Raw genomic sequence first — 24292 nt, 5'->3', positions numbered from 1 at the left:
TTGGCCTTCTTGGCAACAAGGGCACACTGCTGACTCATATCCAGCTTCTCGTCCACTGTCACCCCTAAGTCCTTTTCCGCAGAACTGCTGCCGAGCCATTCGGTCCCTAGTCTGTAGCGGTGCATTGGATTCTTCCATCCTAAGTGCAGGACCCTGCATTTATCCTTATTGAACCTCATTAGATTTCTTTTGGCCCAATCCTCCAATTTGTCTAGGTCCTTCTGTATCCTATCCCTCCCCTCCAGCGTATCTACCACTCCTCCCAGTTTAGTATCATCCGCAAATTTGCTGAGAGTGCAATCCACACCATCCTCCAGATCATTTATGAAGATATTGAACAAAACGGGCCCCAGGACCGACCCCTGGGGCACTCCACTTGACACCGGCTGCCAACTAGACATGGAGCCATTGATCACTACCCGTTGAGCCCGACAATCTAGCCAGCTTTCTACCCACCTTATATGGGCTGGATGAATGCACTATTTCGACTTCCCCTACGGTGATCTTCTGGTCTAGGAAAAAAGTCCCAGCTTGCAGCTTCCTGAACAGGCCAGTGTTCTGAAAGATGCATGCGTCATGCACCTTTCCAGGACAGCCTGCGTTAATGTCAATGAAACGCCCAAGGGGACCCACAAGCACCTGGAGAACCATAGAGAAATACCCCTTCTGATTAACGTACTTGGAGGCTAGGTGGGGTGGTGCAAGAATTGGAATGTGTGTCCCATCTATTGCCCCTCCGCAGTTAGGGAAACCCATTGGTGCAAAGCCAGCCACAATGTCATGCACGTTACCCAGAGTTATGGTTCTTCTGAGCAGGATGCGATTAATGGCCCTGCAAACTTGCATCAACACGATTCCAACTGTCGACTTCCCCACTCCAAACTGGTTAGCGACCGATCGGTAGCTGTCTGGAGTTACCAGCTTCCAGATTGCAATAGCGCTTCTCCACCGGCAGGGCAGCTCTCAATCTCGTGTCCTTGCGCCGCAGGGTGGGGGCGAGCTCATCACACAGTCCCATGAAAGTGGCTTTTCTCATCCGAAAGTTCTGCAGCCACTGCTCGTCATCCCACACTTGCATGACGATGTGATCCCACCGCTCAGTGCTTGTTTCCCGAGCCCAAAAGCGGTGTTCTATGGCAGTGAGCACATCCATGAATGCCACACGCAATCTCATGTCGTATGCGTTACTTGCGTCAATATCATTGTCGAAGTCCTCACTGTCAATTTGGATCTTAAGGAATAACTCAACTGCCAAACATGACGTGCTGACGAGACTCATCAGCATATTCCTCAGCAGTTCGTGCTCCATTCCTGCAGACCAAAAGGGAAGATAGAGAGCGCAGTGCAAAAAACGTTGAAAGATAGTGCCAAATGTGGATGAAAACAGAGGGATTGCTGGGATGCGAAACGATGCATCACGGGGCCTTGGGACAGGACCCAGAATGCCCCCCCCACAAGCCACAGCGCCAGAATGGGAAGAGGTGCTCTGTGGGATAGCTGCCCATAATGCACCGCTCCCAATGCTGCTGCAAGTGTCGCAAATGTGGCCACGCCAGTGCGCTTGCAGCTGTCAGTGTGGACAGACTCCAGCACTTTCCCTACTGCACTCCCCAAAGGCTGGTTTAACTCAAAGCACTCTACATCTGCAAGTGTAGCCATGCCCTTAGATTCAACATTGTGAATTACAGACTGACTGACAGCAGCTCAAGGACAGAGTCACTGGCTTTTGTTATGCACGTTAACTACAACTTTACAGAATTTTTTTTTTTTTTGGTGACTAAAGGAAAAACAAAAGTTCCCATTAAATGAATGTTTAAAAACCCAGGGTAAGGTCGCCAGATCTGCTTGTACTGAAGCCAACGGAAGCAGGAACAGGTTTTTAATAAGGCACATTGATTAATTATGTAAATCCACATGTAGGAGGCAGATTTATTTTCCCAGCAATGGGGACCTTAAGCATCTTAAGCTGACTTATCAACATCCTGCTTACAGAAAAAACCTCTCACTTCCCTCTAGGCAGTGACTTGACAGTGTCTCTTCTCAGAGGATGTCATGGGACTTATCACCAGCTTCATTTTCTGGTCTAGAGATTTTTGAGACTTATTATTCATATTGTTGAGCTGATTTACAGCACTCCTTAAATTCATCTGTATTGTGTTGGTTCATAACATGCCCAAGTGGCAACGTATACTTTGCTTTTTTTCCCCCAATGCATTTTCCCTTGCAATGGAAAAATGCATTAAATGTCAGATCCTGCTCCTGCTAACTGTTTTACCATGCCCATGCCATCTCAGGGCCTCATTGTCAAAATGCCTACTGGCTTCAAATGGAGCAGGATAAGAACATAAGAACGGCCGTACTGGGTCATACCAATGGTCCATCTAGCCCAGTATCCCATCTTCCAACAGTGGCCAATGCCAGATGTCCCAGAGAGAATGAGCAGAACAGGTAACCATCAAGTGATCCATCCCGTTGCCCATTCCCAGCTTCTGGCAAACAGAGGCTGGGGAAACCATCCTTGCTCATCCTGGCTAATAGCCACTAATGGACCTATCCTCCATGAACTTATCTAGTTCTTTTTTGAACCCTGTTATAGTCTTGGCTTTCACAACACAGGATTGAGCCTTTATCTAAACAATATTGTAATTGTCATCAAAAGTGGTAAAATTGGTTGCCATTTTAAGTGCTAGATAATTTTATCAGATAGTCACTCACTTTACCAAAGTTTTAAAAGTATCATTATCATGAGACTTGTGGAGTTTGATATATAACTAGCCACCTGACTAGGTTATTTTGTCACCCTTACCCAAGATTTTTATTCTGAACTGTAGATTATCTTCTTGATAGATTAAAAACCAAACAAAAATGTCTCTTAGAATCAAATCACACACCGTTTCAGCAGTTATGAGCAATTATTTACTTTAGGAAACAAGCTATTTTTCCTTTAGCAGAAATACGACAATTTATAGTACTTACTACCGTGAACAGTTCTTATGGCTTATTCCTTATGGCTCTCAATCTTCAATTTGCTAAATAAAACGTGCAATTATACGAAACAAAACCATTATTTGGAAATGCTTTTATTCCATTAAATATATTGAACATATTTATCCTTCTGTTTTTCACAGGATTAATATATTTAGTGCATAAGGATTATATTAAAAATAGTTTCAGGACTTTAAAGCTTTACAGTCAGTAAATCATCTTCCTCTAAGTAGATTTTAGTAAAAATTAACTGATGTCTCAGAAAAGGTGACTGCAATTCTTGATTACTACCATTAACATCTTATAAAAATAATTAATATGAAGACCCCTGGGTATCTCCAATAAATCCATCCACTCAGTGTCCAGCACTATTGTTTTGTAGGACCAGTAAATCATCTTGTGCATTTCAAATACCTTCCACAGTGCTGCTCTTAATGATAGCCATCCTCAGCCATAAATAAGCAGGCTGTGTTACTACCTTTGTTTATACCAGAATCTTTGGGGAATCAAAAATATTAGCATTAAGAGGTGCATGTGGAGCTCTTAAGTTTCACCTACCAATCTATTCTTGTGGCCAGGGTGTTTGAATGTTAGGGCATAAGTATAGTGCAGCGGTTCTCAAACCTTAGCAACCTGAGGACCTTCATTTTGATTTAAAAATTTTCAGGGACCTCTAGGCCCCCCCCGCTCAGCCCCAGGCCCTGCTCCCACTCCACCCCCCTGAGGCCCCACCCCTGCCTGCCCCCTGCTCACTCCACCATCTCCCCGTCGCTCGCTCTCTCCCACCTTCACTCATTTTCAGCAGGCTGGGGCAGGGCATTTGGAAGGGGTGTGGGCTCTGGGAGGGAGTTTTGGTGCGGGAGGGGGTGCAGGTGGGAGTGAGGGGTGTGGGCTTACCTGGGGTGGCTCCTGAAAGCAACTGGTACATCCCTCTGGCAGCAGCCCCTGGGGGGAGCCAGGGGGTCTCTACACACTGCCTTTGCCCACAGGCACTGCCCCCCCTCCAGCTCCCATTGGCTGCAGTTCCTGGCCAATAGGAGCTGCAGAGTCAGTGCGTGGGGCAGGGCAGTGCGCAGAGACTCTCTGTCCCGTTCCCCCCACCAAGGGTACGTGCCGGCCACTTCCAGGAGTGGCATGGAGCCAGGGCAGGTAGGGAGCCTGCCTTTGCCCCACCGCGCTGCCAGATTTTTAGCACTGAAAATGTCCCAGTTTGACTTCAGTAGCCTCTGAGAGAGAGAGAGAGAGAGAGAGAGAGAGAGAGAGAGAGAGGGAAGAGTTGATCAGCAGGGCCCTTGGACTCCCTGGAATACCCTCAGGGACCCCCAGGGGCATAGTGCACAGAGAACTTAAGTGTCAGCTATACAGTATTTTGGAAGGACCATACTCTCACTTCCTAGTTCCTTGACTCTCAGATTAATGCTCTCCAGCCTGCCTCTCTGACTATCGCTACCTGCTTTTTACCCATTCTCTCTTCTCCTACAGTCTCGGCCTGTGCGCTTTCCCCTTCTCTTCTCAACTCCCTAAGGCATTGCAGTGTGTGGAGTTGCTCTTTCCATGTGCAACACCATCTGTTTGGACTCTTCCTCCTTTGGAAACACGTCTCACTTTAAAAATCCCTTTCTTCTTTTTCCCTTTGAGACACCATAAAGGATTTTGTAATGCTGTTGGTAAGGGACACTATGTACATTTTCCAGGGTATACACGGATTTGATAGTTATTTTCCCCTCCTCTTTGGAATAGTTTGAGCTATTTTAGTTGCCTTTTTTTTTTTTAAAAGCAAAACTTTAACTATTTTCTTGAATGCAACACAGATCAGATTATTTTTTAAATAAGCAATTTCCCACCACCTCCCAAACAGAGACTATGATAAGCTAAAAGCAAACAAACTAAACTAAGACAATCTATCCTTCACTTTATTACTCAGTGACGTCCATACCTCACAGCAATAATCCATGAGTTTCAACGATAGAGAATTATTTCGAACAGCGCATCACAGAGTATTTTTACTCTTCTCTGAGTGGGGCAGTAGTAGCAATGGTGGATGTAATTTAGCAATACTAATGTATAATAATTTTACTGACCAGGTATCTATGGTATTAATGAGACAGTCACTGTATAGCTATATTGAGTTACAGGACTTTCCTATATCAATGTATCAATCTATCTTAAGAGCGGGCTGTTGGAAACCCCACCCCCCAGAAAAGCCACAGAATGGGTCTGGATAAGCAGCCTCCAAAAACACACACTTAGGGGGCAATTACAAGCTACTAGCAGAGAAGATGCCACTTCCAGGCTCCAGCCCAAAGAAACTCAGCCTTTTTGCCAAAGCTGGGAACCAAGAAATCAAAAAAGACCACTACATGGTTACAAAGACTCTCTGGAGAGAGGGATGGGGAGTTGCCAGTGAGCTGTTTGTGTGGGGAACAGACTGACATGGACACAGAGACAGGTCCTGCAGCAATATCTGAAGGAGCTGGGACCTTCTGCAGCTTCCAGGAGGTGGTAAGCCTTAGGGACAGGCAGGCATGCCTTCAGACTGGCTATCATTTTAAGATGTTTTTCTCTGAAATGCTTTGATTCTAAATAACCAATACAGTGCTTTGAGAAAGCTGTTTGGTCATTGGGTATTACTGGTCATAGCTCCCGAGGGGCAGAACTGCAGGCACTAAAGATAAGTCAGACCTGCTGAGGATATCACAGCTAGTACCAGGGCCTAGCAGCTCAAGGCCTGGTCTAAGAGTGGGAAAATCATGAGTCCACCCCAAGAGAGGTGATGGCCAGTGGTTGGAGACCTGATGGGGGCCCACTTCAGGGAGAGGTCAGAGATGCAGTTAGCCCAGTTATTGGGACAGTAGTACTTGACTAAAGGATTTAGCAGCAAATGTTTTGTGGTGGCAGTGTCCTTACATGCACTTAAAATATTGCCTGGACTTCCAAAAATAATCCTTTTCTGGACATCGCAAGTTACCCTGCTCAAGTGTAAGGATCAAACATACCGAGTAATAAAGAGCAATGTGGTCTCAAAGTAACTGACAAAACCCCACCATCTAATTTAAAAAGTATTGTAATGAAGAATGCTCAGGGGATTGATTTTTCTTTATCTGGGGCTAGTTCATAATCCATTCTGCAGGCCTGCATGGGGAATACGGTGCCCTTTTACTTTACTGCATTATCTACCTGCCTTGCATGAGGGGAAGCAGAGCCACTGCACCAGCAACTTCAGCTGGGTTCGCAAGGGTGGGGAGTGGACTGAGCTTTGGCTCTGCCGCCCTATAAGCCAGGCAGAAGAGCTGCACTTGGGGTGATACACTGTCCTGCCTCAGCTTCCCAGGCAAATTGTGGAATACTGGAATAATATGCTTCCCTTTCCATGGGGCTCACGGCAAAGTCCTCTATGATTCCCCTGTAAAGAGTGAGCCACATTAACCAATGTATAGATATCACATACTTTATCCTCTTCCCTGATAAGGAAAAAGAAAAGAAGGTAAAACTCTTCCATATACCCTCTGTAAAGCATATGGATTTTTCTGAACAAAATAAATGACTCATTTGTTTGTTATAAGCCGTTAGTTGCATCAAAGAATGCTGCTGCTTACCTAGTCTCCACAGTTTGTGAATTAATCTGTGAACATGAAACTGATGAAATCAAACAGAGGAAACATTTTAGGAATATAGTATAGGTAAAATTTCACCAGCACCTGAAATGATTAATCCAGTGTAAAATCATATATGCAGTCTCAACACTCAGAAGCAAATACATCCCTGGAGCCAGTCAGGTCTGTTTAAATTGTGAAATGGACATTTTTAGAGGGATTGAGGGAGGAGGGAAGGAAAGGCAGAGGGCATTTATCATAACCCTCTCCTGAGGCACAGATAAAGCAGGAAGTTCTCATTCAGATTTAATATCTTAAGTAGACAGATTGCATTACTAATACTTTTCCATATAAGTAAAAATTTGTTGCTAGGAGTCTTGACATTTGAGAAACAATCTGCTTCAGATATAAATGAAACTCTGAACTTTGATGATACTTAGAGATTGAAGGGCTCTGGAATCAGGTCTTAAAGCCAACTTGATTATTTCACGGCTTGCTTGCTTCAGGCAGTTAAAGGATTCCAGTGGGATAAGAACATTTTTCTTTTGAGGAGGGAATAAAAGAAAAAGATCTGCACACCACTTTGTTATAAAATATATTGTTTATTATTGTATGCAGTGTAATAATATGGCAAATGGTTTGAGTACTTTTATATACTTCATTGATTATGTAAATTATTTTCCTCCTCTTAAGAAAGGATCAGCCTGAAATACAATGTCCTACAACAAAATTTACATGTGATCTACAAACAGTTGATTGCGTCTCTGCAAAAACAATAATGCTGCTTCCACTCACAATTTAAAATCTCTCAATTAATGGGGTTAATGAAGTGGGCTTATCTTCATCTAATCTTCTTTCTAGTATTTGATTTTTCAGGATGCATTTGCTTAAGTCCTAACCAAGACTGCCACAATAAAAGTCCAGGTATCACTACCCATATGCCATTAAAAAATACCAGGTAGACCCACAGATAAAGCCAGTTACTGGTGTTTAGGTTAGGACTTCCAATGAGCCAATCTGGGCAGAACGTCATCCAACCACCATATAATTCACAAACACACAATGTAATCTGTATGAAATGCCTGTAAAGAGGAATAAGAACAAAATTAGGCAACAAAAATTAGTGTTGTCCAGAAAACCAATTGTTTCACACATAATTTTCAATGTTTTGAAATGTATTTTAGTTCTGTTGCAGAACAAAAACAACACCTTTGAAATTTTTTTCCCCAAAACAATCATGAAACCCACCCCAGAATAGCCAATAGTCTGGTGATTAGGGAACTCAGCTGGAACATGGGAGACACAAATTCAAGTCCTTGTTCTGAATTAGGTAGAGCAGGGACATGAACCTGGATCTCATCTCAGGTGAGTATCTTTTTCTGGAGTGTCTCTCCCCTGTTTTGACCAAAAATCCCATCCAAGACCTGAGAAACATTCTTTCTGAAATTTTTGTCAAACCCTATGTTTTTCCAAGAAATATTTTGGTGTCAACAAAACAGCATTTTTCAAACAGAAAAAAATTGTCAACAAATTTTTGGCCACTTTATACTAGCACTTATATAATGCTTCACATTATAGAGATAGGGACCAAATATCTCAGAGAACCTCCAGTTATAGGTAACTAACCTCCATTTCTTCTTCGAGTGCTCGTCGCTTTGCACATTCCATGTGTGGGTGATTATTGCAATCCTTCTGTTTGCCAGATAGAGTCAGTCAAAGCACCAATATACCTTTTAACCTGTACAACTTAACCAGATAATTTTTTTGATCTGCTAATCATTACAAGCAACATTTACATTAAACTCACAGAGTTTACTAAGCCACCATCAGTGGATGAAATATGCTTAATCTACCAGTGCCACTTAGGTTCCAGCTTCTAGCTATACTAAAGAACCACATTTAGATTCCATACAAAATAAAACTTTTTAACATGCCCGGTAACAAGGTTCTCAACACTACTGAATTTGTCGGGTAGACAGGACTGACCGTCTGGCAAATAGAAGTTTTGCAATAGTGCTATGCCTAATTCAAGGTGCCTGTGTGTATATAAATATACATGAACCTATTATTTATTTTCTTGTCCAAATAACTTTCAATCTAAGAAGACTTTAAGAAAACAGAGGTTACTTACCTGTACCTGGAGGTTCTTCAAGATGTGTGATCCTTACCTGTATTCCACATGGAGGTAAGCATGCACTCCATGTGCCTGAGACAGGAAAATTGGCAAATAGCTTTCATGGGTCCACACCTGCGCCCTGATCTTCCTTGTGCTCAGTATCAAAGGTATAAGGGGAGGTGCAGACTGACCATTTCTCTAGTTCAGGCATGGGCAAACTTTTTGGTCCTAGGGCCACACCGGGTACAGAAATTGTATGGAGGGCCAGGTAGGGAAGGTTGGGGGAGGCTATGCCTCCCAAAAGAGCGAGGCTTGGCCTGGCCCCTGCCCCCGTTCCAGCCCCCTGGAACTCCCACCCCCATCCAACCCCCCCTGCTCCCCACCCCTGACTGCCCCCTGGGACTCCTGCATCTTATCCAAACACCCCTGCTCTCTGCCCCCTGACCATCCCTCCGGGACACCTGTCCCCTATCCAATCCCCCCTGCTCCCCAGTGCCTGACCACCCCCCAGGACCCCTGCCCCTATCCAATCTCCCCTGCTCCCCACCCCCGGACTGCCCCCCCTCAGACCTCCCCGCCCCCTATCCAACCTTCCCTGCTCTCCCTGCCCCACATTACCTGAGGGGTGGGGGAAAAAGGAGGCTCAGTCCTTTCCCTGTGCATTTCCCCTGCTCATTTGGCTGCTCTCCCTGGCAGTCGGGCAGGGCTCGCTCCCTGTCTGGGCTTGGCCGCTGGGGACAGGGGCCAAGCATGCTGGAGGTGGAGGAGGGCCTTGGCTTGCTCTTCCCCTGTTCCCGTCAGCAGGGCCCAGGCCCCTTGACCACCCCCCCCCGCAACTCCTCCTGCTCCTCGCCTCCCCCCACCCCAAACTCCCCCTGACCGCGCCACCCTGGAGCACCAGGTCTGGCCGCGCTATAGCTGTGCCACCTGGCTGGAGCTGCAGCCACACTGCCCACGTGCAGGGGGTAACTGTGACTGTGAGGGAGGGAGGGAGGGAGAGAGAGGTCAGGGTAGCCTCCGCCCTGCTCACCATGCTGCTGGGGAGTTGGGCTGGCTCCTCTGCAAGCCTGTCCTGACCCCACTCCCAGGAGTTCGGGGGCCAGAGGGAAGGGTCCTGTGGGCCGGATGTGGCCCGGGGCTGTAGTTTGTCCCCCTCTGCTCCAGTTCCTTCTTTACCACAAACCCAGATGTGATGCGAAGCAGATGGGATGGAGGGCAGGTAGCGGAATACAAAAAGATCGGGACCAAACACCTGTAACTGGAAGTTTCAAATAAGTAACCTCCATTTCTTCTTCTTCTTCAAGTGCTGGTCCCTTTGCGTATTCCACATGTGGGTGACTATGACTGATAAGCAGTATTTAAACAGAAGGGAGGTGCAGGAATGTGGGCAGTACAGAGGTCTGTAATATCACTGTCCCAGTGGATGCATCTGTGGAAGAGGCTTGAACTAAAGTGTAATCCTTTGGGAAGGTATGGATGGAACACCCGGTAGGCGCCCTACAAATGTCCAGTACAGGTACTTCTCAAAGGGATGTCATTGAGGTTGCCTGTGGTCTAGTGGAATGGGCCCTCATCCCATCTGGGGGAGGGAGCTGGACTGATAGCGAAAATGATTCAGCCAGAGATCCACTTAGGCAGCTTTTGAGCAGATAACGTTTGTTCCCATCATCACTCTGCTACAGGGATGAATAAGTCCAGGCATTCTTCTAATTGGTTCTGTTCTTTGTAGGTAAAACCTAAAGCTCATCTGACATCGAGGGGTTTAAAAAAAAAAAAAAAAAAGCCTCCTCTCCTCACTGGAAGCATAGGGTTTTGGAAAGAATACCGGTAAGTGAATTGATCGATTGATATGAAAGTCGGAGACTACCTTTGGGGTGAATGCAAAAGGGTACAGAGAAGGGCTACTAGGATGATCTGAGGAATGGAAAACTTGTCTTATGAAAGGAGACTTAAGGAGCTTGGCTTGTTTAGCCTAACTAAAAGAAGGTTGAGGGGAGATATGATTGCTCTCTATAAATATATCAGAGGGATAAATACAGGAGAAGGAGAGGAATTATTTAAGCTCAGCACCAATGTGGACACAAGAACAAATGGGTATAAACTGGACACCAGGAAGTTTAGACTTGAAATTAGACGAAGGTTTCGAACCATCAGAGGAGTGAAGTTTTGGAATAGCCTTCCAAGGGAAGCAGTGGGGACAAAAGATCTATCTGGTTTTAAGATTCTACTCGATAAGTTTATGGAGGAGATGGTATGATGGGATAATGTGATTTTGGTAAGTAATTGATCTTTAAATATTCAGGGTAAATAGGACTAATCCCGTGAGATGGGATACTAAATGGATGGGATCTGAGTTACCCAGGAAAGAATTTTCTGTAGTATCTGGCTGGTGAATCTTGCCCATATGCTCAGGGTTTAGCTGATTGCCATATTTGGGGTCGGGAAGGAATTTTCCTCCAGGGCAGATTGGAAGAGGCCCTGGAGGTTTTTCGCCTTCCTCTGTAGCATGGGGCACGGGTCACTTGAGGGAGGCTTCTCTGCTCCTTGAAGTCTTTAAACCACGATTTGAAGACTTCAATAGCTCAGACATAGGTGAGGTTTTTCGTAGGAGTGGGTGGGTGAGATTCTGTGGCCTGCGCTGTGCAGGAGGTCAGACCAGATGATCAGAATGGTCCCTTCTGACCTTAGTATCTATGAATCTATGAAACCTTTTCCTTATGGAATATGGTGTGTAGCGGGTTGGCCACGAGTGCTGCCAGTTCATTCATCTTCCTGTCTGACGTGACAGTGACAGGGAAGGCTACCTTCATGGACAGATGCGACATCGAGCACATAGCCAACGTTCAAAGGGTGTTCTGTAATTAGTAAGAGAATGAGATTGAGGTTCCATTGTGGGTGTTGCACTACTGGTGGGAAGGTCCTAGAGAGACCCTTCAGGAATCTGGTTCTTATCAGGTGAGTAAAATTAAACTAGTCATTTACCAGAGGGTCGAAGGCACTGATAGCTGCTAGGTGGACCTGAAGCAAGCTGATAGAAAGGCTCGATGTCTTGAGAGTAAGAAGGTAGTCTGGAATAACAGGAACACCTGCTGTGTCTGGAAAGAACTGGTTCTGTTGCATCCAGGTAGAGAAATGCCTCCACGCAGCTTGATATATCTTCTGGTGGTGTCTTTTCTGGCATGGTTTTGAAGAGCTTGAATGTCCTCTGAACATGAACACTTTAGATTTGACGCCCATCCAAATACCAGGCTATGAGGTCCATAGAGTCTGGATTGGAATGTCTGATCCCACTGTTCTCCTGAATTAGCAGAAGTGGGAAGGATTGAATGCTGATGGGAGAGTGGGTTGACACTCTGAGGAGGTTCAGAACCAAACCAAATTTATCTGGGCCAGTTGGGTGGCCAGTTGGGTGCAATAAAAAAGAATTATGTTTTCTCATGGCAAATTTTCCCCAGAACCTGAGGAGCAGTGGAATGGGAGGAAAGGCAAACCTCAGATGTTCTGTTCATGATAGAAGTCCTGAGCTAGTACTACTCTGGAGAGGTACAGGTTGAGGTATAGGTATAGCTAGTACTACTCTGGAGAGGTATAGGTTCTTGTTCTTTTGGGAAGTGAACAGGTCCCAGGATGGCATTCCTCACTGAGTGAAGATTTCATTTAGGACTGAATTGTGAATCTCCCACTCGTGGTCTGTGGAGCAGTGTCTGCTGAGATTGTCTGCCAGAGAATTTTGTGCACTGGGGAAGTACATCACTGTGCCCCTTAGTCTAATGAGAGGCCGGAAACAATGAGTCCTTAGACCTTACAGACCTGGCTTCTGCTCCAGAGATCGTGCTCAGAGGGATGCTGCTTGCAGATTGAGGCTGATGTACAGGAGGGTCCTCCCAACCTGGATCTCACTGGGGTCTCCTGGCTTTCTCCATCAGCTGCATCCTCAGTTGAAGCTCTCCTCCCTTTTGGGTTTGGGTAGGGAAGGAGCAGCAGAAGCTGAACCTGGCAGAGATGCGAGCCTCCCCAAGCAATAAAGACAGCGTGGATAGTTGTTGCTGGCAGAGAAGGAACGTGGGCCAGAGATACGGTTCTTAAACCCCAGAACTCTGGGCACAGACCTTCTCCTGGGGGTAGGGAGGGGAGCGGGAAGGGTCCCTGAGGTGGAGAAAAACTACTCTATAGTAACTAAAAAGCTACTAGAAAAGCACTAAAAACAGTAAAATTCTAAGAACTATTTACAATATGTTTACAGGTAAGATGATGAAGCTGCTTCGGACCCAGAGGATTCCAACTCAGGCCATGTGGTGGTCGGAAGGAACCGGGGAGGCCGACAGGCCACACCTCACCTTACGTTATACCCTGGTTACTGAGCACGAGAAATGTCAGGGTACAGGAGTGGACCAACGTACGCTACTTGACAATTCTCCAGTCTCAGGAGCATGAAGTGCATGCGTACCCACATGTGGAATACACACAGGGACCACCACCAGTTTCTGTGCTTGAAGACTCCAATGAGGGAAACTAAGAAAAACAAGATTGCACATACTCCAAACCAAATTATAGTGAAACTAACTGAGCTAGGTACCCATGCAGGAGGGGACAGTATTTGGAAAAAACAAAGGCCTGGGTTTCCCTTCAAAAAGCAAATAGTCTCTTCTTAGAGCAGGGATCACTGACTTTCAGGCTACCATTAGCAGGTAGCTCCAAGGAACAGCTATGAATGGAGACACCGATAATATCAAGTAAGAACATAACTACCCACCCTTCACCTTTGTAGCTCAAGTTTTGGCACCTTCCTCAGATGTGTTCAGGTGCGACTAAAAGTAATGCCTTCTCTTTTAAGACCGTACATTATTTAAATGCCACTATAATTAGGATCTCTTGATCGATCCGGGAGTTACAATTGCTGCCTGCATGTTCCTAGGGGTGAAAGATCCTCTGCTCTCAAGGAGGTATCAGGTGGAGGTAGCTGTCCTGCAATCATCTCAAATCAGCAAAAGGGACTCATCTAGGGCTGCAGGCTCTACCCTTGCACGTGCTAAAGCATTGGAGTGGAGGCTCAGGTTATATAAAGCGACCTTAAAGTTGGCAGAAAATGGTTGCCTAATGTTACAATTGTCCTTGAAATACTCGCTAGAAACAAATTAAGCAACTTCTTGCATAGCACACAAAGCTGCATAGTCCAATGTCATCTTTCATAATATTCTCCTGTGTCCCAGACTTCTGCAGCTTGAAGACAGCCCAATAGCCCAAGTGTTACTTCAGATCCTAGTTTTTTACAATACACAGTTTTTCCCAGCCAACGTACTGATGCAAGAACCTATTCTATTCATGTTCTTTGCACCAAGTAATTGTCGGATTTCTAACAGGACTTACCTGTAGTACTTATCTTTGATAACAGCATAAATGAGGATCAGAGCTAGAAAGCCATCCAAAACAACAGTTAGTATTTCCAGAGACACAATGGTTGGATCAGAATAAAGCCACCTTGCATCTGCTCTTCCATATTCTTTCCCTAAAAAATTTAACATAACAGTTAATTCTGTTACTGGTATAATCAATTCAAGAAGATAACTCCTTAGTCTGGGAGAACAGACAATATTGCTCCCCTACACTGATGGAAGATTATGCGTAACGTTATCAAAAGGAGCTAAGCACCCAATGGACTTAAGTGACAAATATTTTACTTTATGAAATGATGTTTGAGGTGAGCATCCAAGTGTTTCAGAAATAAGATTACCACTGTTTGTTTGCTCAAGTGATGGAATATATAGATTTTCTGTTTCTTTCAAAGGAAATTTTTCCCTGAATGTAGGCATCCATGTTCATCAGGTAACTTCTAGAGAGGAAAACACCCCCCACTGAAATCTAGAAAAAGACTTTATCTGTGCTGTCTTTATGCCTAAAGTACACATGAGGAAAATGAAAAAGCTTGTTAACCACTGGGGATAATAATGGTTAGACAAATCCTGGAGATTTGTTTCTAGAACTCAGCTATTTCCCCCAAAACCTTAAAATTAGTTTTATATTTTACAGTGCTCCAGCCAAATTCTGATCTCAGTTACACCTGCAGCCCTACTAGCTATATTAAATAAGGGAAGAATTGGACTCCTTTTCTAGTTTACATCCATAAGGAATCAACATTTAAATAAGGCAGTAACTGCAAATGGACTGCACACATTTGTCTACAGAGCCAGATCCAGTTACCATAATTGACAGAGAAATAATTTCCCCTAGAGTTGAAGGGGGATTTCTTATACTATGGTGATGAAGGCCACAGAAATACCTAGGTGGATAGATGCAGAAGTTTCTAATTAAAAAACTGTCCTAATGGAAAAGATATTCAATAAATAGGATTCAATATTTAATGACATAACACACTGGCATCATGGAGGGAAGAGAACAATCTTTAAAAAAACGAAAGTCAAGTAAGTCAAGCTGTTCTTAAGTGACAGTCTGTATTGAGTTAGAATGACAGAAAAGTTCACTAATGCCATTTGATGTACAAGTTTGTGTTCGTTTCTGCAGTGCAAAGACAATTATTCAGTTTTATCAGTTCAAGCTATAGTATGTTTATTAAATATGTGGACTGGTGTCTGCAAAAAGAGCATTGCAAAGACACAACCATATTTGGGATTGTTCTGAAGTATAGTACAGATGCCCCAAGCATAAAGGGTTTTGAAAAGAAAATTGGCATAGTCCTGTCTGTCTGCCCTGAACGTAAGCTTAATCCTGCACTCTCTGTGCACCCAGAACTCCCATTCTAAGCCATGCATTTTGGGTGCACAAAGACGACAGGATCAGGCCCCCTATCAAAACAAAAGATTAAAAACAGAAGTTGTCATTTTGTTCTGTAGCTCTATTATGATATAAGGGTCACAGATGCTGCATTTTAACTAACAAGACTTCTTTAGAGTAAGAACAAATATCAAGAAAATTAGATGCATTAAGTTCCCAAAATGTCAACTTTAGACTTCATCACAGAGGGAGGGGATACGAAATCAAAATGATGTTGCTGTCTTCATTAAATTAACAAGCAATGAATCAGTCTAAACATTAGTCTCTTCAAAATGCTGCTCCAGCAGTATGTTTCTAGCCACTCATATGTCATCACAAGCAGCATAAACTTACTGCAGAGGAAACTCAGAGGCTATTGTATAATCACATTAGACCTTAGTAATGCTGGTTTTTCCTCCTTACTTTCTCAAAGGCAGAGTGGTTGCTGGGTTTTGTTTTTGGAACAGATGGTTTGGACTAAAGGGGACATTCCCCCAGACCGCCATCAGGGCATAAAGTAAACCAAATGTTGGATATAAACTACCAGGAGATTCTGGTTCCTCAAAACTTTTTCTACACATAAAAATAAACAATTGTTCTTCTTTGAGTGACTGTCCACATGAAATCCACTCTTACTGTGTATACACCCCATGCATATGAAATTGGATTCTTTGGCTACCAGTATCTGTTGGGGCCGCATATGCACCCTACGGTTCCTTGTGCCACCACACCCTAAACCTGACAAGTATTCCTGCCATCATTAAATGAAAATGATACTTACACAGAGAGGCAAATATGTTGTCTGACTCTGCCACTGTTCCTATTAAAGACAGGTACACAAAGGGGGCCTCCTAAGGAGGGAAAAAAAGGCAGAAATATGTTCTAATTTCACTGAAGCAAGACAACGTTCATATTCGCACTCAGAATATGGTGTAGGACATTCTAGGAATGTCATAGATTAGATAAGGAAACTACTAACAAATATAGAAATACGGTGTGTTAACACCGCAGCAGTGCCACATACTGGACTTGCCTTTCAATGTATTTTATATAATAATCAACCAGCATGCATTCAAGTAATCCTGTAGTGCCTGAGACCCCTCTGTTTAAAGAAATATGACCATTTCGAGCTGTAAAGCATCAACTGTATTATTTTAGGTCTACTCTCCACACTTCTTTTCCATTTCCCTCATATGCATAAGCCCCCTAGGCAAACACATTGTGGGTGTCCAACAAATTTGACATCAGAACCAAGACATTTAAACTTGCAAATTTCAACAGGCTACAAAACCCACTTTCCCAAGATCCAGAGTCAACTATAATATAATTGTGCACTTATATCACACCTTCAGTCAGAAAACATAAAAGTATTCCATAAGCATTCAGTTGGTGAGTGAAGGAAGAGAGCTCTGACAGGAGTGCAGTGGCAACAAAAAGAGGAGAGATGGTTAACTGTTAGCCAGGAATGTTTCATAGTAAGCCAGGAAAAGCTTGTAAGAACAGTGACAGGGAAGTGAAAGGGAGTTGGAGAAAGGAAAGTTACAGAGCATAAGAATGTAAGAGAATCAAATCCCAAGCAGCCTCTGAAATCTCCCTGAAAATATAAAGTTGTTTTCAATTTTATCTTTGCACTAACAGCATGAAGGGTACGAACTACTGCCTGACCTTACTCTAGCTACAATTTAAAAAAAGGTTACCCCATGAGTAAATTCTAAGAATAATCAATTCTGGTGAGAGCTAAGTCCAGTGGTTAGGACTAGTACCAATGTATTTATATAAACAGCTCTGGAGTTGCAGGGGATCATACCGATGACTACAAGAACAGGGAATGCCATGTCAGCCCCTCTGGAGGGAACACCAGTAAGAGACAAGAGGGAATAGTTCTGTCAAATGTGGCATTGGGCAAAGTTCCAGGTTGGCAGCCCTGCAGGATGAAGGTGTTTATTTCTGCTCAGAGCAGTACAGCCCAGGCACCAGAAGAGCAGGCTTCATTGCAGAGCTGTACCAGCATGCTGCAACCCTGTTCTGGAAGGATCACCTCTAGATAGCATAGGATAGTTCATTTATCTTCAATTATCTGATGAGGTGTTCATTTTTGTGATATCTGTCCACTAGGAACTGCAGTGAGACCACCAGTTCATTCTACATTCAGAAAACACTGAACAACCTTCATGTGAGAACAGCTTTAGGGAATTACAACCTGGGCTGAATTAAAGAAGGTTTTCTAGAGGTGAAAGAGTTCCTCATTAGGACTGTTTGAAACAAACAAAAACCATAAACACATATGGTTGCATCTTGGCAGATTTGGAAAAATGTACTGGATTTGTAACTCAGCCATGACAACGATGCACAATTTTCCATTCTGGGCCCTGGCCCCATCCTGACCTCCCCATCACTTTGCTCAGTATTCTTCCATCCTCTTGCAAGGAATGAGGAACAGGGGGTTGGACTAGATGACCTCCTGAGGTCCCTATGACACATGATTCTATGATTCTATGACACATAATAGGGAGAGGCACAACTGCATCAGCAACTGTTCTTCATCCACCTACTGCAAAGACAGAAAGGCAGGAAGAGAAAGTCACAGGGGCTGGCAAAAGAACAGGACGTCACCATATCCAAGGCAAAGCAGAACTCTCGGACTCTCCATGCCCAATCTTCTGTCCATCCATATTGAACATAATAAGTAAGAAAGCAGCAAAGAGAAACCCGTATACCCAACAGCAAAGGCAAAAACCACAACATGTACAATATGGCTGAATTACTATTGAAAAAGCACAAAACTCTCGTCATTCCACTCTCAGCTTTAACACTAGAGGGTTTTGGTTTTTTTTTATAATTTGATTATATTTCAAATCTATCATTAAGTATGTTTTTGATGGACTCTCAGATGAGGTGCTCAGGTACTACAGTGATGGAGGCCATTTAAATTCCTAGATTAGATTGTTTAGTTTAGTCTTTATGATAAGAAATCCTGTCAGTAAAGTTCACAGACCTGGTCTTTAATTTCTGATGACATGGTAAAGCGCCCCTTGACCTGCGGTTCCTATTCTCAGAGACCCCTGTTTTTTAAATACAATTCTGTGCAGCAGCTGCATCTGCATTAGCAAAACTGAACAAGAACACAGAATAAATTGTATTTTAAAAAAGAAATCCAGAAAAACAGAGGGATAGGGTTGTAAGCGTTTTAAAGCAGATATTGGGCCAATTGCAAAAACTGATCAAGCAAACTGTTCTACTTAAAATGAAGCACTATTAGTCCCTTGTGCATATATTAGTAACCTATATCCCTGCCCCCCTAATATTTTTAAAACCCACTTGGCTAAATATTTTTTCTAATGATATGTTAGTGACGTATTAGTATTGCTAAGTCACATTCCAAAACTCAAGCAGTAATACAATTATTAGAACGGAAAAGGACAATAGTAAAATGGTTGGCTCACTGCTGGTACATCCCCTTGTTGATGGTTGCTCCAGTCCTGTGCTGATCTGCCTCTTCTCGCAACTTGGGCCTCTGGACAGTTCACATTTTAGTTCTACCCCTTCTGGGGTTATAGAGAATCCTACAATAATCCTTACAAAAGGTCTTCAGCCCCATGGTCCTCACACCCTCCTCTCAGGCTTCTCAGTTGAGCTTATCCCCATCTCAGGGGCTTTCTGTCACCTCACCAGTAGCTGGTAGAGAAACCCTGGTCACCCCGCTACAGTGGGTTCCAGCCACTGTCTGTTCCGTCGAGCGACTCCCTTCTGCTGCCTCCCTGGACTTCTTCCTACTGTAGCGTGTCAGCAGGTCTCTTCCACAGCCTCTCTAAGTTCACCCTTTTTTCAGAGCCAGGACTCGCAAGGATCTCCCCTAGAAGCCCCCAATAAATCCCACTCCAAAAGTACAAACAAACCAATTTCTGCCCTCCTCAGGCTTGGCCTTTCATGTCTCAAATTCCCCTTGCTCTGTTCCTCCATCAAACACCTGCCAGGTCTCTCTCACCTGCCACACCTTATCCTTTTATCAGGGTTGCACACCACTGCAGCCTGCTCTACCTCCCATATTGCTCTGTCTCTCTCCTGCCAGACTTCTCTACTTAGGGAAGGATCCCAGGGCCAACTTTCTCCCTGGGCTTCATCCTTTACCCTCCTAACCTCTCCACTTTCTAGTTCCAGAGAGTTTCTCCCTACAGCCCCCTTCTGCTCCAGGCTCCCTTTCTTTACAGTCATCACCCAACTCCTTCTTCAGCTGGGCTTTAATTAATCCTCTAGGTGCAACAAGGTGGGTTAACTGGCCTTTGAGACCCACATTAATCCCTTCAGAAGCAGGATGGTATATATATCCCAACACAACAATGTCAACCCATTGCCCACTTTGTCATCAGACCTCATTAAAACAAATCTAGCCATTTCACTTGTGGTATATTTTATTTATATGCTGCAACTGACACTCTTTGTGAAACAAAATCAATGAAAAAATACCTGATCTCAATATTAAACTTCTAGTGACACTGAAAAATGACCTGCATTTTAAACGCATGACCCTAGTGAACAGACTGATTTTCTGCTGGGAAAGACGAGGGAAGGAATTCAGGACCTGTGCTACGATACAAGAAGACACGAGCTGCCATGACGTCATTGTTGGACATGGACAGACAGACATACCATACAAGAAGACAGGTGGCTTCTCATAGCAGCAGTTTGCTTAAGCATCAGATCAGCCAGGATCCAGGCCAATATATATCAAATAGTTTACTTACCATTCCTGCCAATGCATCTCGCACAGTACCGTCTCCATTCGGACAAAATGGGCAAGGATGTTGATTGTGTGCCATCCAAAGATTTAATTTGCTACAGCTGTTAAGGACTGAACTGAGAAGCAGCAATCACTATGAAGACCCAATCATATTTATCTTTAGGTTTTTATTTGAATGTTGATAAGCTCAACCCCTATTGGCAGCTGATGAAAGAGTTCAAGAATATGGAGAGGCTCTGAGGGGGCACAAGAAAGAAAGAGGAATGAGGGGATGGGAATGAAATAGGGAACCTTTCATCTGTAAGCCCTTGGTTTGACTCTAACCCAGTCAGCAAGAAAGTGAAAGTTATTACAAACCAGTTTGCTGTTTGGAGGTCTACAGGGAATGAACAAGGAACCTTAATTTGTTACCTGCCCCAAAAACCATCAAAAATTACACCTTCAGCAGAGGTGCCAAGCACTGAATGAGCATCAAAACTTTTGCACGCATAAAAAGAGTCCTTTTGGGGAATAGGGTTTGCAGTGCAGGAATGCTTTTAGACATGCTCCAAGCTGCAGTCTGTCAACAGCATTACAGCAGTAAGCCAGGCAGTTTTTTGCCATCTGGGTCTTGCTAGGAGGTTCTGACCTGTCCTTTGGATGCAGACTCTGTAACTGTTATCCAGGCTTTTGCTACCTCAATACTAGACTATTGCATTGAGCTCTATATGGAGCTACACCTGAAAACCATTTGGAGACTGAAACAGGTTCAAAATGCAGCAGCTCACGTACTGAATGGGATATCAGACTGGGAGCATGACACCAGTGTTCCAGGATCTGTGTTGGCTGCCAGTTGGCCTCTGGGTGAAGTTTAAGATGTTGGTTATGACCCATAAAACTCTAAGTGGTGGGACTGGCCTATTCAAGGGATCACCTCTCTCCCTGTGCTATGCCATCACAGCTGCTGTCAGGAAATCATAGAATATCAGAGTTGGAAGGGACCTCAGGAGATCATCTAGTCCAACCTCCTGCTCAAAGCAGGCACAATCCCCAATTTTTTTTGCCCCAGATCTCTAAATGGCCCCCTCAAGGATTGAACTCACAACCCTGGGTTTAAGCAGGCCAATGCTCAAACCACTGAGCTATCCCTCCCTCGAGAGGTACTCAAGCTGAGATCTCCTCTGTTATAGCAGTTAGGGAGGCTGGCAGGGCATTCTCTGTGAGGGCTCCAGGACTCTGGAACTTGCTCCTCACCTTGGTCCAAACAAGCCCAAATTTGATGACTTTTTGGTCATATAGCAAGAGACATCTGTTTGGGGTTTTTGAGAGGGCTGAATATATGCTTCCTAGACAATGAAGGGATAGAAGAGAGTTTCTGTAAGTGACATAATGCAATCCTGTGATGCATAAACAGGGAAATCTCAAGCAGGGGTAGAGAGGTTATTTTACCTCTGTATTTAGCACTGGTGTGATCAATGCCGGAATAGCGTGTTCAGTTCTGGTGTCCACAATTCAAGAAGGATGCTGATAAATTGGAGAGTGTTCAGAGAAGAGCCACAAGAAGGATTAAAATACACGTCTTATAGCAATAGACTCAAAGAACTCAATCTGTTTAGGTTAACAAAGAGATGGTTAAAGGGTGACTTGATTACAGTCTGTAAGTATCTTCATGGGGAACAAATATATAATAATAGGCTCTTTAATCTATCAGGGAAAGGTATAACATGATCCAATGGCTGGAAGTTTAAGATAGACAAATTCGGACTAGAAATAAGGCATACATTTGTAACGGTGAGAGTAATTAACCATGGGACCTTTGGTAAATGGTTCATGGTGGATTCTCCATCACTGACCATTTTTAAATGCATGTTCTTCTAAAAGATATGCTCTAGGGTTTATTTTGGGAAAAATTTATGGCCTGTGTTATACAGGAGATCAGACTAGATGATCAACATGGTCCCTTCTGGCCTTGGAATTTATGAATCTATATTCACAACAACTGCCTCCCCAAGCAGAAATTTCTATAACTCCAAAAAAAGGAGAGAGAGAGAGAGATTCTATGAAGTCCACTAGGGACTATGTTATTGCCAATCTAATTAATGTGGAAGGCACTGGGATACCTAGAAAACATAGTCTAGGTCAGGCTAGGTGGAACTCAGAGAAGACTGCCAGCTTCCACTTACTACCTCTTCCACGCAGTAGTTCAGCCCTGAGCAAAAGGAAGGAAGGGATGGGAGCCAACATCATCAGGTTGTGGGGAAGAAAGGAGAGGGGCAGAGCAGTGCCCAATCTCATGGCCCGCAGTACAGGCTGTAGGGGATCACCGAAAGACACAGTGCAGGCTTACATAAACATTCTTCTGATGTTTATGTCCCATGTGCTTGCTCATAATTTGAACGTAGTTGACAGCGATGGATAACATTCCTCAGAAATTGCTCAATCATTAGCATCAACTTAAAGGAGTGTGTTGTCATGAGATCAAAGCCACTTTCTGGAACTAGTAGGATGGCAGGTGGAGTTCTGTGAAAGCAATTGACTGTCAGCTGAGAAGTTTTCAGGATGCTTTGTTAAAGATGTGTAAAATATTGATATCAACCAAGTCTGAACTCTGTATTAAATGTGTCTACAGTATTAAATGGAGTGTTGCCCTGCACATTCACAGCCTGATTTTCAAAGGTGATGAGCAACTTCAGCTCCCACTGAAGTCAGCAAGACTTTTGAAAATCAGGACATAATTTTATGCTATGGGCAAGATGCATCTGTTGAAGTGACCCATCACCTGTAAGATATTGCATAGTGCTTGGATTCATGGGTCTGTCTCAGGATTTAGTGATGCAAGTCATGATGTGCTGCAGAAGCACAGAGAAACTAATTGCATGTGTTGTGGTTGATGTCCCAGACGTGATAAAAGAGCTGAATATAACATATAACTATAAAATATAACTGAATATATATAAATATAACTAAAATATAACTGAGACAAGTGAAAAGTGAAAGGCTGTTTGATTACGAAGGACATAGGTGGTCCAAATCTCAAACACACAGTGATTTTTCCAGTGCTTGGCTGGATACAAGAACTAGTTTCACTTGAATGTTTTCAGCTAGCCTCTAAATTTCAGCAGGAGTTAAGATTTCTCTGTAACATCAAGTGAAGCTGTAATCTTTCTGTGGATGAACTGGGAGAAAAACTGAGTTTTCAGTAAGTTCTTCTAATCAATTAAACAAATCATTCTGACTTTGACTTGAAACTGACAGAGCAGCTACAAAGCTCTAAGAAGATGACACAGCCTACAAGTTCGACCACCACTCCATGGTCTTAATTTTCTTGTGAAAAAAAGATTGCAGCAGGTTCCCCCCCCCACACACACACACACACCTGTCCGGTGCAGCTTGCTGAGTGAGCACATTGGGTGGTGCAGCTTGCTGAGTGGGCACATTGACTTGGCTTCCAAAGCATTTAAAAATGTAAAACTGATCAAATCCTACCAGAAGCCTCAGTGACTCAAGAGGCCGAGGACTTGTAAGGCCAGCAGCAAACCATGATGCCTCCAAGCTCTTGCCCAGGGTAGTCAGATTCATAGGGCCATGGCCACTAATAAAGTAGGAAGCGGCCCTCTGCCAGCTGGAGTTACTGCCTGGGTCTGCGGGCCGCTGAAATGTTGAACAGCCAGTCCTGAGGCGTAACAGTGCGTCTGTGCCAGGAGAGCAGTTTGCCAATGAAGCGGAGACATGGGGGTGCATTTACCGCGCGGGGGGCGGCGGTGTTTGGTTTCCGGGGGGGGAAGGGGGGAGAGTGCTTCTGGCAAACTGCCTCAGGCGGGGGGTCTGGCTCATACCTGCCTGGGTGGGGCTGAGCTAGGGAAGCCGCGTCTCCCCCCCCCCATTCCTCACCAGCCCCATGCCCCAGAACAGCCCCCCCCCCCTTCCTCTCCCGCAGCACCGGCTCCCGCTACCCCACCGCGGGCCCGGCGCACTCACCAGCGTGCAATGCACCAGCACGTCGTAGCAGAGCCAGCCCAGCACCCAGCGATCGGCCGGGGGGCAGCGCCCGCCCAGCCCCAGCTGCAGCCCGCACAACGCCAACGAGCCCGCTGCGGCCCCGCGCCCGGCCAT

General features: G+C 44.4%; 2 protein-coding genes across 2 annotated transcripts in view; one reads left to right on the top strand and one right to left on the bottom strand.

Annotated features, from left to right (window-relative positions):
* ARL11 (ADP ribosylation factor like GTPase 11) overlaps window positions 1–14065 on the top strand; it is a 23717-nt gene extending 9652 nt beyond the window's left edge. The window contains exons 3-4 of the transcript XR_006277721.1: window positions 10424–10521; window positions 12943–14065. The gene's annotated coding sequence lies outside the window, so the exon portion shown is untranslated. The remainder of the gene's footprint in view (window positions 1–10423; window positions 10522–12942) is intronic.
* Window positions 7161–24292, bottom strand: EBPL (EBP like). Its single transcript, XM_038392057.2, has 4 exons — window positions 24158–24292; window positions 16244–16313; window positions 14062–14200; window positions 7161–7660 (listed from the first exon to the last, which is right to left on the bottom strand). Exons 1-4 carry the CDS (start codon window positions 24290–24292, stop codon window positions 7420–7422), a joined length of 585 nt encoding a protein of 194 aa, XP_038247985.1. The 3' UTR covers window positions 7161–7419.

This window comes from Dermochelys coriacea, chromosome 1, assembly GCF_009764565.3.
Source record: "Dermochelys coriacea isolate rDerCor1 chromosome 1, rDerCor1.pri.v4, whole genome shotgun sequence".
Taxonomy (NCBI): Eukaryota; Metazoa; Chordata; order Testudines; family Dermochelyidae; genus Dermochelys; species Dermochelys coriacea.
This window is presented reverse-complemented; position numbering and strand designations above follow the sequence as displayed.